General features: G+C 47.4%; 1 protein-coding gene across 13 annotated transcripts in view; it reads right to left on the bottom strand.

The window, feature by feature from the left end:
• The window catches only part of LOC123498571 (regulating synaptic membrane exocytosis protein 2-like), a 99,045-nt gene that overhangs the window by 17,733 nt on the left and 63,684 nt on the right, over positions 1–17,628 (bottom strand). For 9 of the 13 annotated variants that reach the window (XR_006672724.1, XR_006672726.1, XR_006672728.1 and 6 more), the window contains 4 exons: positions 12,359–12,448; positions 2,750–2,928; positions 1,758–2,045; positions 1,448–1,577 (listed from right to left, as the gene is read on the bottom strand). Coding sequence is in view for 5 of the 13 variants with exons in the window: in XM_045245790.1 (XP_045101725.1) it covers positions 1,448–1,577; positions 1,758–2,045; positions 2,750–2,928; positions 12,359–12,448 (687 nt within the window). In the remaining 8 variants the exon portion in view is untranslated. The remainder of the gene's footprint in view (positions 1–1,447; positions 1,578–1,757; positions 2,046–2,749; positions 2,929–12,358; positions 12,449–17,628) is intronic. The other 4 variants (XR_006672725.1, XR_006672727.1, XR_006672729.1 and 1 more) reach the window with 3 other exon arrangements.

Genomic DNA, 17,628 nt, shown 5'->3' with positions numbered 1-17,628 from the left:
CAACATGTTGATCTCATCTCACGGCGCGGTTCACTGGACGCACCGAGAAAGAAACGAGGAGTACGGTTGATGATTAACTGATTTGTTTGTCTATAAGGAAATTATTAAATCGCGGGAGCAACTAGGAATATCAGGCTGTGGCAAAAGAAATTTATGGCGTTATTGACAAGCTATCACCAATTCACTAACATGCATGACAAGGATCTCTGCTCTTGCTATTTCCGCTTGACTGATTCAAAACGTTTGGTTGTCTTTCCTATCGCTGTTTTAAATCTTCTATCTCAAAAGTTAAAGTATAATCATCATCGACAAATATCGTGTGTGTGTGTGTGTGTGTGTGTGTGTGTGTGTGTGTGTGTGTGTGTGTGTGTGTGTGTGTGTGTGTGTGTGTGTGTGTGTGTGTGTGTGTGTGTGTGTGTGTGTGTGTGTGTGTGTGTGTGTGTGTGTGTGTGTGTGTGTGTGTACAAAGCAACCATACCACGTCGGTAGAAATGTCAAGACACACTTCATATGGCAGAGACAATCAACAATTCTGAATCATCACAGCTCAGGAGAAACATTTGCTCAAAGAAAACCCAACTAACAGAAGACCTGTGCTGAGTCCATAGATATTGATGACGATCTTGCCACGTAGAGATGCTGACAACGGAGATTCAGCACACACACACACACACACACACACACACACACACACACACACACACACACACACACACACACACACACACACACACACGCACACACATGAATTTTGTACAAAAAGCCATTTCATAACATCCCATAGTGGTTAGCACGCTCGGCTCAAAACCGAAAAGGCCCGGGTTCGAATCCCGGTGCGGCGAGGCAAATAGGCAAGCCTCTTAATGTGTAGCCCCTGTTCACCTAGCAGTAAATAGGTACGGGATGTAACTCGAGGGGTTGCGGCCTCGCTTTCCCGGTGTGTGGAGTGTGTTGTGGTCTCAGTCCTACCCGAAGATCGGTCTATGAGCTCTGAGCTCGCTTGGTAATGGGGAAGACTGGCTGGGTGACCAGCAGGCGACCGTGGTAAATTACACACACACACACACACACACACACACACACACACACACACACACACACACACACATATGAATTTTGTACAAAAAGCCATTTCATAACATCCCATAACCGCAAAAGAGAAAGGTGCTGTAGACTCTGAGGATAACGTTATGACTAAGAAGTAGAATTCGTACTTTGACTAGGATACAATGACTTTAGAGAGAGAGAGAGAGAGAGAGAGAGAGAGAGAGAGAGAGAGAGAGAGAGAGAGAGAGAGAGAGAGAGAGAGAGAGAGAGAGAGAGAGAGAGAGAGAGAGAGAGAGAGAGAGAGAGAGAGAGAGAGAGAGAGAGAGAGAGAGAGAGAGTTCACAATCACAACAAATACAACAGGAGGGCAGAGGGTGGGTGGGTATTACCGACACCGTACCTGCGTTACCTTGTCCCTGGAGGATAACTGATGAGTAGGAATAGGGGGCAGCTGTCTCTTCTTGGGGGAGCCTGTCGGGGTGGCGGTAGCGCTGCGGGAAGTCATCCTGGAACCCCCGCTGTAACCCGGCCTGTGGAAGATGGGAATTGTGTCACTGGACTCGCCGAAGAGCCAAGAGTTGGAAAGTAAGTCAGACGAAAGAATCAGAAATTTGCGACTGAGAGACGAGGGAGGTTAAGGTAGCTAGAGGTGAGAGCGTGGAGGCAGGGCAGGTGAGAGTGAGGTGCGGGAGGGCGGGTGCTGGTGTTACCTGGCCTCGGGAGGGGAGAGGGAGCGGCTACCGGGCTCAGTGACGCGGCGGGGAGACTTGCTGCGAGAGCGCGACATGTGCAGCGACGGAGAGTCCGTTGGGGCGGCGGAATGGCTGCGGGAGCGAGGGTTGCTGCTGTAAGCCGGCAGGGTGAGGTCCTTAGCGCGGTACCTCAAGTCCCCGCGGCTATGCACGGTGGTTGTGAGGCGGCGGCCCGTGGGAGACGCAGTGTCCCGCCTCGGCAGATGTTCCGCCCCCGATCCCAGCTGGCGGTCCTCGGGAGGCGGACTGCAACCACACACTACGTTACTACACTACTCTACCTTACCTACGCCGCGTCGCCCTCAGCCCCGCCTACACCGTGTGCACCGCTGGCACAGGGTCCAGTGTGCATGGCTGGGCTGTCCACGCTACACCGGGGCTAGCGTGGGCTACAGTGCACGCTGGGCTAGTCAACACACTGATCTAGTGTGCTCAGCCAGTCCATACAGGTGGCGACGGGCTGGCAGGTGGCTACAGTGTGCACTGCTGGGCTATGCGGTTATGAAAACTACGAAAAACTAATCCAACATCTACCACAAGTAACTCAGGATGGAGGACGGGCACCAAATGGAGGAGGAGGATGAGGAGTGGGACGAGGAGGAGGAGGAGGAGGAGGAGGAGGAGGAGGAGGAGGAGGAGGAGGAGAAGGAGGAGGAGGAGGAGGAGGAGGAGGAGGAGGAGGAGGAGGAGGAGGAGGAGGAGGAGGAGGAGGAGGAGGAGGAGGAGGAGGAGGAGGAGGAGGAGGAGGAGGAGGAGGAGGAGGAGGAGGAGGAGGAGGAGGAGGAGGAGGAGGAGGAGGAGGAGGAGGAGGAGGAGGAGGAGTACAATAACGAGGACGAAGACATGGGAAAGGAGACGAGGGAGGAGGGTCGGGTGCTCTAGCAGATCACAAGGGAGGGTGGGAGGGATGGAGGGTGGGTGGGGTGGGGGGAAGGGCCACCTACACTCACCTGGAGGAGGACCCCACGCTGCTGATGGATGTTCCGTCTGTCCGTCTGTCCCGCTGCAGATTGTCCTCCAGGTCACTAATGTCAGACTCGCTCAGACGGGAGGTGGTGGAGGGCGGAGACAAGTGGTCGGTGGAGGCGATGGTGGAGGCGGACTCTGTGTCCACGTATATCCCGCGACGCTGGAGGGGCCAAGTGGAGGCGGGGAGGGGGAGGGAGAAACACGAGAATTCAGATGACTCGCCCAAGTGCAGATGATATTCTTGAATGGTCATCTGTTTGGTTTGTACTCAAGACTCCACTGCCGCCTGGCAAGTGCTGGCAGAGTGTTGTGCATGTATGAGTGGCAAGGACTTCATTCTACCATGAAGTGCAGTGTGCAGTGTGAGAGATGATGTGCTATACATTTAGGGGGAAAATAATGCCTTGAACTATGCAATGAATAACAGAATACTCTTCCTTTGCAGAATATCAATGGCAAACTAAGTGAAAACAAAGAAAGGGTAAAAAATGAAGAAAAGAGGAAGGTTACAAAGAAAGAAAGAAAGAAAGGAAGGAAGAAAAGAAAGAAGGAAGGAAGGAAGGAAGGAAGGAAGGAAGGAGGGAGGGAGGGAGGGAGGAGGGGAGGAGGAAAGGAAGGAGAGAAGGAAGAAGGGAAGGGAAAGCTGTTGTCGGCATGGAGGCTGGATGACGTCACAATTCAGGATAAGCACTGTGGGTGGGGGAGGGAGGAAGAGGTAGGAGAACACGGGGGATGAGAAGCGAGGGTGGAAGTTAAGGTCTTAAAGGGGTATTGAGGAGGAGGAGGAGGAGGAGGAGGAGGAGGAGGAGGAGGAGGAGGAGGAGGAGGAGGAGGAGGAGGAGGAAGAGGAAGAGGAAGAGGAAGAGGAAGAGGAAGAGGAGGAGGAGGAGGAGGAGGAGGAGGAGGAGGAGGGAACTGGGGGGAATTGGAAGGGGAGAGAGAAGCTGGAGGGAAGCCAACTTATCCCTGACACCAGTCTTGCCCGCCAGCCTTACCCTTGCCCCTGGACCCATGCCAAGGGAACTATTTCTTCCAGCAGACTGACTCACGCCCGGCCCTCGGTGAGTGTTTCCCTGGGAGAGATAAGGTTGCCCGAGTGATCCCGAGTCCTCCCACCCCATCCCATCCCCCCTGTGACAAATTATGTACCGCATCCACCGCCTCCTCCCCCTCCCATCCTCCTTCCTTCGCGCTCCGCCCCCCAGAGAAGGAGACATAAGGGGGAGAGGAACACTACTAGGTAAATGGTAAAAGAAGGAAGAAAGGAGATAAGGAAGAAAAGAAGGGATAAAAGAAAGGAGGCGAGGGTTAATAGGTTAAATTGTAAAAAAAAAAATGAATGGAAGGAAGGAAGGAAGGAAGAAGGAATAAAGGAAAGGAGAGAGTAAGTAGGTTATATTGTAAAATAAAAATATAAGGAAGGAAAAAAGGATGGAAGGAAGGCAGAAAGGAAGGATAGGAAAGGAACGAAAGGAAAGGAAACGGAAGGAAAGGAAAGAAAAAAGAAAGAAGGAAGGAAGGAAGAAAAGAAGGAAGAATAAAATAAAGGAAGAGAGGATTTGATGAAAGCACTATAGAGTAAGATGCAAAATGAAGGAAGGAAAAGGGAAGCAGTTAACGAGAGGAGAGAAGAAATAGGAGGAGAAGGAAGAGACTGGTAGAAAAAAAAAAAAATGGGGGGTAAGAAACAAAGGGAGGAAGAGAGTCATAAGATAAAAGAAGGAAAGAAGGAAGGAAGGAAGGATGGAGAATACGGAGAGGCAAGAAGAGGAATACACTGCAGGGTAAGTGATAAAAGAAGAAAGGAAGGATAAAGAGAAGAAAAAAAAAAGTTTCTAAGAAGAATACTGCAAGGCAAGACATAAGGCCCAGTAAGGAAGGAGGCCAGATAAAGGACAGTTATTCCTTTAATTGTAAATACGAGAGAAGGAAGTAAGAATAAAAGAAAAGGAGGAAAAATAATGAAGGAATAGTATTAGATTATAAAAGGAGAGTTGAATTACTTGGGGGTAAATTAGAGGAGATGAGGGAGGATGAATGAACAGCCTTAGTGAGAGGAGAGGGCCCTGGGAGATGAGTGAAGGTGAAAGTAAACCCGTGGAGAACGGAGAGAGTGAAACTAAGAAAATTAACTCCTTCAGTACTGGAACACATTTTTACCTTGATCTTTGCGTATGACTGGACGATTTCGTTTAGATTAGGAAGGTCTATGGAAGTCAGAAGATTAATGGCCAAAGTCTTCACTATTCTTATCCCAACAAAAGTATCTGAAGCTGTACAAAATCACCTAATAGTAAGCAGAATAAACATGAAAACGCGTCATGGTACTGAAGAGGTTAAGAGGAGAAGGAGGAACGAAGTGAGAAGGATAAAGATGGACGGAGTAGGATTGATATTCTGTGGATAGGACAAGAAGGGGAGTAAACTTATCGCCCTATGCTATCACCGCCCAACAATATACGAAGGAAAGAAGGAAGGTAGTACATGAGTGAGGCACAGACAGCAGCTTGTCGGCCAGTCAGGATGCCTTGTCGCGCAGGATGTTTCTGTTTACTGTCCCTTCACGCCCACCGCCTCAGATCTTTCTCAGCCAATCCTCCGCAGTGCTCATTTCCTCCTCCTCCTCCTTATACTCCTCTCTTTACTATTACTACTCGTACTTCTTCCCTTCTCCTAATCCTACTTCTTCTTCCCTCTGCTCCTCCTTCTCTTTCTCCTCATCCTCTAACTCCAATTCCTACTCCTCCTTTCTTATGCTATTCTTTCTCCTCCTTCCTTTCCTTTCTTATGTTGCTCCTTTTCCTCCTCCTCCTCCTCCTCCTCATAATCTTTTCCCTACTATTACTACCCATACTTCTTCCCTACTCCTAATCCTACATCTCCTTCCTTTCGCTCCTCTTTCTCATCCTCCTACTCCTTTTCCAACTTTTCCTCCTCCTTTTCCTTCCTTATGTTGCTCCTTTTCCTCCTCCTCCTCCTCCTCCTCCTCCTCGTCGTCTTCCGCCTGGTGAGCCGCACCCCCCGGAGTGTCGCCCAGTAAGCAACCCTCGACTGAATGTAGCTGGACCGTGGGTTGTAGCTGGAGAGGAGACGATATCGATCCCTAGACCTCAGAGTGCAGCTGTACGCCACCACTATCACCACCATCACCACCACCACCACCACCACCATGCCTACTACGTACTACACCTATCATCACCACCACCACCGTTGCCCATGCCTACCACTACCATCACTATCAAATCTCATCAGTACTTCCACTTCTACCACTGCTGCTACTACTACTACTACTACTACTACTACTACTACTACTACTACTGCACCATCACCACCATCATTACCACTATCATCATGCAGTCATCTTCATTACCAAGTCACTATCATCACCAATATATCACTTTTTCTTGTTTTTTATTTATTTATTTTTTTTTTTTTACCTTCACCAAAACCATTTCTTAATTATCTGTCTTCCGAATCTAATTATTCCATCCTCTCCTTTTCTTCACCTGTTAATCCAACCTTACCTCCCTCTCTCTCTCTCTCTCTCTCTCTCTCTCTCTCTCTCTCTCTCTCTCTCTCTCTCTCTCTCTCTCTCTCTCTCTCTCTCCCAATAATGTGCCCTTCTCTCTTCCAAAAAAAATTAATTTCCTCTCCATCCATATCATTCTTAGTTTTTCATCGGCTTTTCTTGTATTTTTTTTTCCTGTTCTTTTTCTTTTTGGCTTTATGTCTGCCACTTTTCCGTTTTTATCCCTTAATTCGGTGTGCTTTTACTCCTTGCTATTTATTTTTCCACCGTTCTTTTCTTCCTCCCTGTTTGTTATTCTTCGTTTTCTTCCTCCTCATTATCCTTCCCGCTTTCTCTCTTATTTTTTCTCTTCCTTCTGTCCTTTATCTTTTTTTTTGTCTTTTCCTTTTTATCATTTCCACCAGTCTCACCTGTGTTCTTCCCCTTTCATTCCTTTCCTTATTCACCTTTTTCCTCCTGCTCGTCCTCATCACTGTCTTCCCTTTATTTTCTTTCGTCATATTCCCTATTCGTAGTTGTCCTCATTATCATCATCATCATCTTCTCCCATTTTATTTCCTTTTCTCAGGTCTTTATTTCTCACACCATATATATCTTCATTCTCCCTATCTTTCCTTCCTTCTACTCCCTTTTCTTAGTAACGTGTTTACTTATTTATTTCTCATTCATTTTGCTGACTGCTGTGATGCATCTAACCATAGCAACATAACACTGGCAACACACAACAACTACTCTTCCCTTTCCGCCTTTCTCATCCCTAACGCCACCTCTTCTTCTGTTTCCTTTGCTCACTACCAGCTCTCGACTCTCCCGACGGCCAGGTGGCGAGAAGAAAACTGCTACTTCTTTCTCGACCGAGGGTAGACTATTGACTTGTTCCCCATTGCAGTTCTCTATGTTTTCTATCATTCCATTCTTACCTCTACAGTCTCACATCCTTCTGGGTTTCCTTCTTGCCTTTCTTCCTTCCTTGCTTTTTTTCTATATAGTCGTAAGCCAAAATTAGGTATAGAACGTAATGGGTGCTGTGAGATGTTAGTACGTTAGTGATCACGTGGTGGTTTTTATATGTTGCATGTGGTGTATACCAGTGCACCTCTCGTTCTCGTCCATAAATTTGCCTAGTTTTTCTTAACAGCGCATGAGTGACTGAGACTCCGCAATAACTATTACGTTTAGTTTATTCCAGTCACATCCATAAGCACAGTCGCGATCAAAACTCGAATAATCATCAGTGCTCATGTTTGTTCGATATGCATTTTTATTCACTCATGTAAAGTACAAGTTTAGTTTTATTTAAGCTTTTTATTGGTATTATGACAAGGCACCACATATCACTGAAAAGAGGATTGGATCAGACTACAGTCCCTCTTGTATTGAAGTGTCGACTCAAATTATCAAATTTGCTTATTATATGGGAAACAATAGTTATAATCCCTCAGTGAGTCACGCCATTACACACAACTGGTCTAATAAACAAGCAATAAGTTGAGAATATTTTTCTGCACCTCAGAGTCTTCGTTGGCGTCCCTTGGCTCAGGGATGGATTTCCATTACATGCAACACTGGATCGTGCCTCAAGTGAGTCCAATGACCCCAAATACAACTTCCACTGCGTGTAGAGTTTTTTTCCTCGTTCTCATGTCCTTTGATCTAACTGTCTCCTTACAAGGCCTGACAATTGACAGGTTATAAGTAAAGCAGAGAATTTATCATTGAGTGAGAACGCTGAAGACAGTTCAAGTGAGACGTGTACTACTTGAAATTGGACAGGTTTGTGATCTCCTCTCCCTGAGGCAGTTGAGGGACTGTAGAAAGAGGAGTGATAAAAAGCACAAGAAGAGAAGGAAAAGGGTGAAAATAAAATTTCGGTTAGATGAAGAAATGAAAAGGGCAGAGTAAAAAAAATATATAAGAAAAACGAATAAAAAAAATGCAGGTTGGAAAAAAATAAAGTAGTGAAGATGGTAAATGTTACGAAAAATATTAATAAATAGAGAGAATAATTGTGAAGCAAGACACACGAAAAGAAGGAAAAAAAGGCAAAAAACTGAAAAATAAAAACAAGGAAAGGAAAGACTAAATTAATAATACAAAGGGAAAAAATTTAAAAGTTTCATCTTGTAGTGACTAATGAGACTCGTGCACTCACGCAGCTGTGTTAGGAACGGCTGTGATGATGATGATGATGATGATGATGATGATGATGATAATGTTGGTGATAATGCTGGGAATGGAGACTTATTACCAATATTAGGTGTATAAACACACACACACACACACACACACACACACACACACACACACACACACACACACACACACACACACCGCGTAGTGTAGTGGTTAGCACGCTCGACTCACAATCGAGAGGGCCGGGTTCGAGTCTCGGAGCGGCGAGGCAAATGGGCAAGCCTCCTAATGTGTGGACCCTGTTCACCTAGCAATAAATAAGGCATGGGATGTAACTCGAGGGGTTGTGGTCTCGCTTTCCCGGTGTGTGGAGTGTGTTGTGGTCTCAGTCCTATCCGAAGATCGGTCTATGAGCTCTGAGCTCGCTCCGTAATGGGGAAGACTGGCTGGGTGACCAGCAGGCAACCGAGGTGAATTACACACACACACACACACACACACACACACACACACACACACACACACACACTCCCAATTTCACGTCTGAGATCGATTGGACTTAAACTATCGTTAAGTATGAGGTGAACTGAAGGTGCAGGAGGAGGAGGAGGAGGAGGAGGAGGAGGAGGAGGAGGAGGAGGAGGAGGAGGAGGAGGAGGAGGAAGGAAGGAAGGGAGGGGAAGGAGGCGAAATAAAGGCCAGCGTGAGTGGCGTCAGGATGGGGCGTCTCCTGCAGCCACCATCCCCTACACGTCGCTCCAAAAGACTCGCTGATAACAACAGCTGATAACGTCCAGTGCCTACAACTTTTTTTTTTTTTGTGGAGAGGGGCCGAGGAGAAGGCGGTGGCGGTGATGGCGGAGGTACTAATAAAGGAAGAAGAGGAAGAGGTGGTGGAGGAGGGGGAGTAGGAGGAAAAGGAGGAGAGGAGGAGGAGGAGAGGAAGGTGCGAGGGAGAAGGTGAAAGGCAATGTCATGATAGAAACATGAATAAGTATTTATGTATGTTAATGATGTGTGTGTGTGTGTGTGTGTGTGTGTGTGTGTGTGTGTGTGTGTGTGTGTGTGCAGATCGGGGGCGGGGTTAGGAGGCGAAGAGGGGTGGGGGGGGGGTGAGGGGAAGCCGCCGCCGCACACGCCATACTTCTTAAAGGTCCACACACTGTCGCTGCCTCACGGAGCAGCCGCTGCACCACTACCACCACCACCACCACCACCACCGACCCGCTGCCGCCACCTTCCTTCCTCCTGCTGCTGCTGCTGCTGCTCCCGCCACTACCGCCTCCACCACCACTTCCACTATCAGTGTGACACTATGTTAGCTACCACTACTACCACTATCATCACTTTCATTGTAATCACCACCGTCACAATCACCACTAGTGTTACTATCATCATCACTATCAACGCTACAGTAAGACCATTGCAGCAACTATATTTTTCACTACCACTACCACCACCATCACCATCACCACCACCACCACAACAACCAGTACAACCAGTGTCAAAGGAACTGAAACAACCACCACCACAACCACTATCACTACTTCAAGTACTAACATTCCTAAGCACCATCACCACCACTTCCGCCACCACCACCACGACCACCATCAACAACAACAACATCATTATCAATAACAACAACACTAGTATATAGATTAGCCATTTATATATATTTTTCTTAGACACACACACACACACACACACACACACACACACACACACACACACACACACACACACACACACACACACAGAATAGCGTGATACCAACACTAACTTTTCCTCGTCCAAATTTTCCTCAGACGACAAGATAATTGGCATCTCATTTTTCTATAATTAACTGTTAATTAGTAATCGAGTGTGTTGAAAGGAATGCGAGAAGGAGAGAGAATGGTGAATGTGGGGGCGGGGAGGGGGAAGAAGGAGGGAGAGAAAGGAAGGAGAAATTGATGTGGTGAGAGAGAGAGAGAGAGAGAGAGAGAGAGAGAGAGAGAGAGAGAGAGAGAGAGAGAGAGAGAGAGAACAAGGGTGTATAAGGGTGGAGGACACAGGGAAATGAAAACGAGATGGTGTGAGATAAGAATGTGACGCCGTGACAGTCTGCTGCCACCCTCACCATCATCACCACTATCACCACTGAATGTCCCAACACACACACACACACACACACACACACACACACACACACACACACACACCGCGTAGTGTAGTGGTTAGCACGCTTGACTCACAATCGAGAGGGCCGAGTTCGAATCCCGGTAAGCGGCGAGGCAAATGGGCAAGCCTCTTAATGTGTGGCCCCTGTTCACCTAGCAGTAAATAGGTACGGGATGTAACTGGAGGGGTTGTGGCCTCGCTTTCCCGGTGTGTGGAGTGTGTTGTGGTCTCAGTCCTACCCGAAGATCGGTCTATGAGCTCTGAGCTCGTTCCGTAATGGGAAGACTGGCTGGGTGACCAGCAGACGACCGAGGTGAATTACACACACTTGCAGGAAATGGAAAGATGCTTAGAAATGATGTAGAGATTATTTGCAGCAGCTTCATAAACACAGAAAGTATTGATAGCTGCGGGAAACAAGTGGTGGTGGTGGTGGTGGTGGTGTTGCAAGCAAAGCAAATTTATGAACTCAAAAGTGACTCGGGTAAACAAAAACAAAAAAAGAATAAATAAACAAACAAATAAAAAAAAAGGAAAATAATAGTAGATAAAGGAACAGATAGCAATAATTAGTCTAACTGTCCTGATCAAACACAGCGTGGGCATTAATAACATACATACATACATACATACAGGGTGTTAATATTCCAGCTGTGAATAGGTAAATTCTCACTCACACTCACACACTCACACTAACACACACACACACACACACACACACACACACACACACACACACACACACACACACACACACACCATTCCCAAACATCAATAATCAATGAACATACCACTACCACCAACACCAACACCACGGCCAACGTAATACCGCAACACCACAACATATTACACTCACCAACACTCCTTCCACTCCTCAACAACCAACGCCAACTCCACAAGCTACACATAAAAACACCTTTCCCACTACCACTACCACTACCACCATCACCACCACCACCACCACCTCCAGCACTTCTCATAACCAGCATTTGCTCTGCGTGTGTTTCCTTCGGCTCACCGGGGTTTGGGCGTCATATCTGGGGTCTCAGACTGTATTTTGGAAATGTGTGCACACTATTTTTGTCTGGTGTGAATGTATGCAGGAATCGGGGGCTGGGGGTGGCTGGGTGGGTGGGTGGGTTGGTGAGCGGGTGAGTGGGCGGCAGCGGTGATGTCTTAGGTTGAAATATTTCCTCCCACGAGAAAACGTTTAGGCTTCCCCCGTGGCTTCATCCTTTAGTGCTGGTGAGGACAAGGCAGCAGCACGCAGGCTGAGGGAGAGTGTGTGGAGGCTACAGTAGATGTAAGGAGAGGAACAAGGTGGTCATCGGGTGTAGTTATTCCATTAATTCGCCAAGACAATCAGAGTGAGAGACCTTCGCCGGGGAGACAGCACGGCTACTGGATGTACAGGAAATGTTTCAGACGGACAGAGAGTGAGAACAGGAGGCTGAGAGCAGACAGAAGTGGAGAGGTTGATCGAGACTGGACAGCTAACTTGAAGACTGAACGAAGTAGAGGTGCCGCCTGAACAACCTGGCTCCGTGTGTGGCAAGGGCAGATCTATAGCGTGTCAGTATGAGTAGGTCGGGACGAGGGACCAAGTTGCGTGCATGTTTTGCGACTACGAGGCCTTATCCTAGTGCGTGGCTGCGGCTGTAGAGGAGCTGGGACGTGGATGTGCGAGATGGCGGCATGCACAGGCAGGGGTGATGGGAGGGGGGACGGAAGGAATGGAAGATGACAGGAGGACGCGGAATGTACTTACCATGTGGGACGGGAGGGCGTCGTCGTGGGAGGAGAGGTAGTGCCAGTCTGGTTCATCATCTAGGGGCGCCGCGCTCAGGTCTACCACAACCTGTAAGGGGAAGGAAAGCGATACCGTCACTGTGTAGGCGCCTCAATGACACCACAACTCGGAGGGAAGTGTGGGTCGGGACTGCGGGGAGAAGAAACATCAGGGAGAGACTGAAGTGATGTTTCGTGTTAGATGTCATGTGGTGGGTGTGATTTGAGTGTGTGTGTGAAGTGTGACGAGGAGTGTGAGGTTACGTGTGTGTGTGTGTGTGTGTGTGTGTGTGTGTGTGTGTGTGTGTGTGTGTGTGTGTGTGTGTGTGTGTGTGTGTGTGTGTGTGTGTGTGTGTGTGTGTGTGTGGGTAGTAGTGAACGTCATCTATTTACATGACGTGTGTTGCTGTTTTGGGTATGAAGGAAATATAGTTTACCAGATGTTATTATAGAAAGTATCATGAGGCAGATGTTACTACAAGGATAGGTGTGTGGTGTGGTGTGGTGTGGTGTGATGTGGTATGTGGTGGTGGAGGGGCGGGGAAAGCATGTGTGGTGGCAGATGTTGTAAATGACAGGAGGTGTGAAGTGTGGGGATGCATTAAGTGTGCACCACAGTATTGCGTCAAGCTGGTGCTGAGAGAGAGAGAGAGAGAGAGAGAGAGAGAGAGAGAGAGAGAGAGAGAGAGAGAGAGAGAGAGAGAGAGAGAGAGAGAGAGAGAGAGAGAGAGAGAGAGAGAGGGGTTATTGATGTACATAAGAAAAAACAATGAATCTGAACAAGGCATCGATTACAAACATCCGCATTCATAAAAAAAAAAAAAAAAAAATAGAAAGAATGAACAAAATCAATAACACATAACTTAGTATCGTCCTTGAACCACCACCACCACCACCACCACCACCACCACCACCACCACCACCACCACCACCACCACCACCACCACCACCACCACCACCACCACCACCACCACCACCACCAACAACAACACCACCACCACCACCACCACCACCACCACAACAACAACAACAACAACAACAACAACAACAGCGCCGGTACAAGATCTGGTACACCCAAGAGAGAGAGAGAGAGAGAGAGAGAGAGAGAGAGAGAGACTTGCTTAGTATGGGCCGGAGGAGGCTGCGGGAGGGCTGAGAGGAACGTCTTGTGAGGATTGTAAGGGTTCGTGGGATGTACAGAAGTGAAGAATTCCTAGATGGGAGACTGTTATGAAGAGGAACATTTCAACATTAGAATGATAACAGGAAACAGACTGTGGCGTGGGTTGGACGAGTCAGAGAGAGAGAGAGAGAGAGAGAGAGAGAGAGAGAGAGAGAGAGAGAGAGAGAGAGAGAGAGAGAGAGAGAGAGAGAGAGAGAGAGAGAGAGAGAGAGAGAGAGAGAGAGAGAGAGAGAGAGAGAGAGAGAGAGAGAGTGTGTGTGTGTGTGTGTGTGTGGCGGGTGGAGGGAAGATGGTGTAGATGGACCTGGAGGAGAAAAAGAGGAAGATGTAAGAGTTTATGGATGCAGTGAACGAAGGCAGAGGAAGAAAGATCTAAGAGAAGGTTTATGGGTGCAGTGAAAGAAGACATGTTTGTAATGGGTGTGACTGAGAAAGGAACAGAGGACCGACTGTGTTGGAAGGGCTGATCCGCTGTGGTGACTCTTGATAACCGAAAGAAGGAGAAAGAAGGGAGTATTAGTGAGTGAGGACAAGATAGGGCCCCAGTTCATAAGAATAGGGAAGCTTAAGACTATAAGGTAAAAAAAAATATTATTCACAGTTTCAGCACAATATTTACTTCGTTTTTAATTCCTTCATCAGTTTCGTTGCTGTCGAAATTTCCTCACCGTTAACGTATCCTTTTTCTCCAACTCCCTCACGTCCTTTGCATTATAGAATTTTTTTTCCCTTTCCTCATTTTCATCCTTCTGTTCCTTCCTTGTCTTTCCCCTCTCTCTTTTCTCACCGTCATTTCTCGCCGCCTTTTCCTCCCTCCGTCCCTCCTTCCTCCTCCCTTCATAAAGCGTCTTAAAGAAGATACGCCTCACCAATCATGTCACTGGCACCCGAAAGTTGGCCCTCCGTGGCACCTCTCTCCCTGTGGACCTCTTGGCTGACGGCCCTTACGTGTCCCCTTTCCCTTTAACCATTCCCTGTGGCACACTCTCTACAACACCTCTCCCTTTCCCCGTCTCCGTGTCTCTCTGTCTCTCTTTGTCTGTATGCCTCACCCTCTCTCTCTCTCTCTCTCTCTCTCTCTCTCTCTCTCTCTCTCTCTCTGTGATTACTGATTATTTTCGTGCAAATCTCCTACAGTCTCCCCTTAAGCCATTTTTCAATATATCTTTACATAAATGGATCATTGGTACAAGCCCTGAGAGAGAGAGAGAGAGAGAGAGAGAGAGAGAGAGAGAGAGAGAGAGAGAGAGAGAGAGAGAGAGAGAGAGAGAGAGAGAGAGAGATTGTACCCTGGCACAGAAACGTAGGGCAAACTATAACAATCAGTCCACATCGTATGAGACTCGGAGGCAATTAGAATGATAACACAAACACTTGGAAGCGAACTGATGTGTGTAAAATAATCCTCTTCCTTACCTACCTATCCCCCATCCCCCTCACACACACACCTCATAACAAACACACACAGACAAACAAATAAGACAGAAAAGCAGTTAGGAAGACATAAAAGGACAGACGACAGAAGGCATACAAACAGACTAACAGGAAGACGTAACACAAACAGACAGACAGACAAACAGACAGATTAAGGATGGATGAACAGAAAGACAAGGACACCAGAGAAGAGATACAAAAAGAGACAGAAATCTTACACAAAAATGGAGGAACAGAGTCATGAAAACAGACTGGTAGATTGACATGCAAATATAGATAGATAAAAACACAGATATAGACAGGCAGACAGGATAGAGAGGAGAGAGAGAGAGAGAGAGAGAGAGAGAGAGAGAGAGAGAGAGAGAGAGAGAGAGAGAGAGAGAGAGAGAGAGAGAGAGAGAGAGAGAGAGAGAGAGAGAGAGAGAGAGAGAGAGAGAGAGAGAGAGAGAAAAAAAATCGCGGCTGGAAATAGATGCACAATATTAAAGGTGTAAGGGCGAACCAGACGAGGCAGAACAACACAGACACACAGACACACAGACGGGCAGACGGACAGGGCAAGGTCGCAGAACACAGAAAGGACGGAAATTTACCTCAATACTTAGGATACTGACTGGATATAGACAGACGGACACACACACACACACACACACACACACACACACACACACACACACACACACACACACACACACACACACACACACACACACGGTATATTAAGTGAGTGATATTTAAGTAAGAGTAAAAGGAAAGAAGGAAGGAAGGAAGGGAGGAGGAAAGGAAGGAAGGAAGGAAGGAAGGAAGGAAGGAAGGAAGGAAGGAAGGAAGGAAGGAAGGAAGGAAGGAAGGAAGGAAGGAGAAGGAAGGAAGGAAGGAAGGAAGGAAGGAGAAAAAGCTAATAAATTCATCATCAAAATCAGAAGGGCGTATAGCGAGAAAAAAAAGGAGAGAAAATAAAGGAAAGAAAAAGGAAGAAAGAAAAGTTCAAGAGAGTTACGTTACTACCAGACTGAACAGATGATAAGGTCAAAGAAAAAAATTGAGAAAAAAAAACGAACGGAGAGGAAATGGTGAAGATCCTTTTTAAATGACACACACACACACACACACACACACACACACACACACACACACACACACACACACACACACACACACACACACCAATGCATGATAAATAGCAAAGTAAGTTAATAAGAAGAGGGAAACTCGAAACAAAAGACCAAAAGACAGCGACAGGAGACAAGGGTTTAGACTGAAAAGCCGACACACACACAGACACACACAGACAGACAGACAGACGGATAGAGGGGGCAGGCAGGTGGACGGAGAGACGGGCGGACAATGCTTGGAGGGACAGAGGTGGAGGGAGGGCGTTGTGGTGTCTTGTTGCGCCGCCAGGTGGACAGGTAATCAATGGCTGCCCCTCCCTTCCTCCCTCCCTCCTCTCCCTTCATGCTCCTCTTCCTCCTCCTTTCCCTCCTCCTCCCCCCCTCTCTCTCTCTCTCTCTCTCTCTCTCTCTCTCTCTCTCTCTCTCTCTTGTCTCCTACTGTACGTGCTTCCATCCTTTTTTCTTTTGCCTCTATCCCTTCATGCTTTCCTCCATTCTATTATTTGTGCCTTCGTTTTCCACCTCCACCTCCACCATCACCACCACCACCACCTTGTTCCCTTCACTCTGTTTCACTTCACGCTCCCTGCCTTCCCGCTGTCACCTCTCCCGCTTCCTCCTTCCTTGTTTGCCTCGTGTTTCTACCTTTTCTTGCTTCCCCTCACCCTATTTACCTCCCTTCCCGAAGCTCTTGTGTGTGCGCGCCTTCAGGGTACTGCTCGTCTTTTTCTTATCTCATGCGGCTTTGGCTTCGTCTTGACACCTCCTTTTAACCTCCTTTCATCCTCTTTCAACCTCCCTCCCCGATCACCTTTGCAAGCTGACCCTCTCTCCCCTCCTCTATTCTCTCAATCCCTAATCGTCCCTGTATAAGATAAAGTACAAAGCCGGTGTGTTTGTACCCTCCTCCTCCAGCACGTGAAGGCGAACGCATCTACAAAGCAAAGGATCCACCGCAGGGCACGTGACGGGATGGATATAAAGAGGGATGGGATGCACCGGAAGAGGAATAAAACGTCCTGAAAGATAACCCGGAGAAGAACTTCACGAAATGGGTGTGATTAGTGTACATGGTGGTGGTGAGGTGTTGTGTTCAGAGGGTGTTTGGGTGTAGCTTATTTGTCTTTCTGTTTTGGTTTTTCTATTTGTCTGTCTCTCTCTCTCCATCTTTCTATGTCTCTGTCTGTTTCTCTGTTTGTCTGTCTGTCTGTCTCTCTCTCTCTCTCTCTCTCTCTCTCTCTCTCTCTCTCTCTCTCTCTCTCTCTCTCGCTCGTGATTATGTCATCAATACATTTCACTCCGAGGTTTTGAAAGTGGAAGTGTTCCATAGTGGCGTTAATTGCAACGAGTACACCACCATCTTTACTACAATCACCACTGTTACTACTACTACTACTACTACTATTACTACAATTACTACAAACTGACACAGAAACTAACAACCTCAGTAAAACATCCGTAACAAAAACAACAATAAGAAACGGTAACAATATCTACTTCCACCATCGCCTCTATTGA

Source organism: Portunus trituberculatus, chromosome 48 (assembly GCF_017591435.1).
Source record: "Portunus trituberculatus isolate SZX2019 chromosome 48, ASM1759143v1, whole genome shotgun sequence".
Lineage (NCBI taxonomy): Eukaryota > Metazoa > Arthropoda > Malacostraca > Decapoda > Portunidae > Portunus > Portunus trituberculatus.
This window is presented reverse-complemented; position numbering and strand designations above follow the sequence as displayed.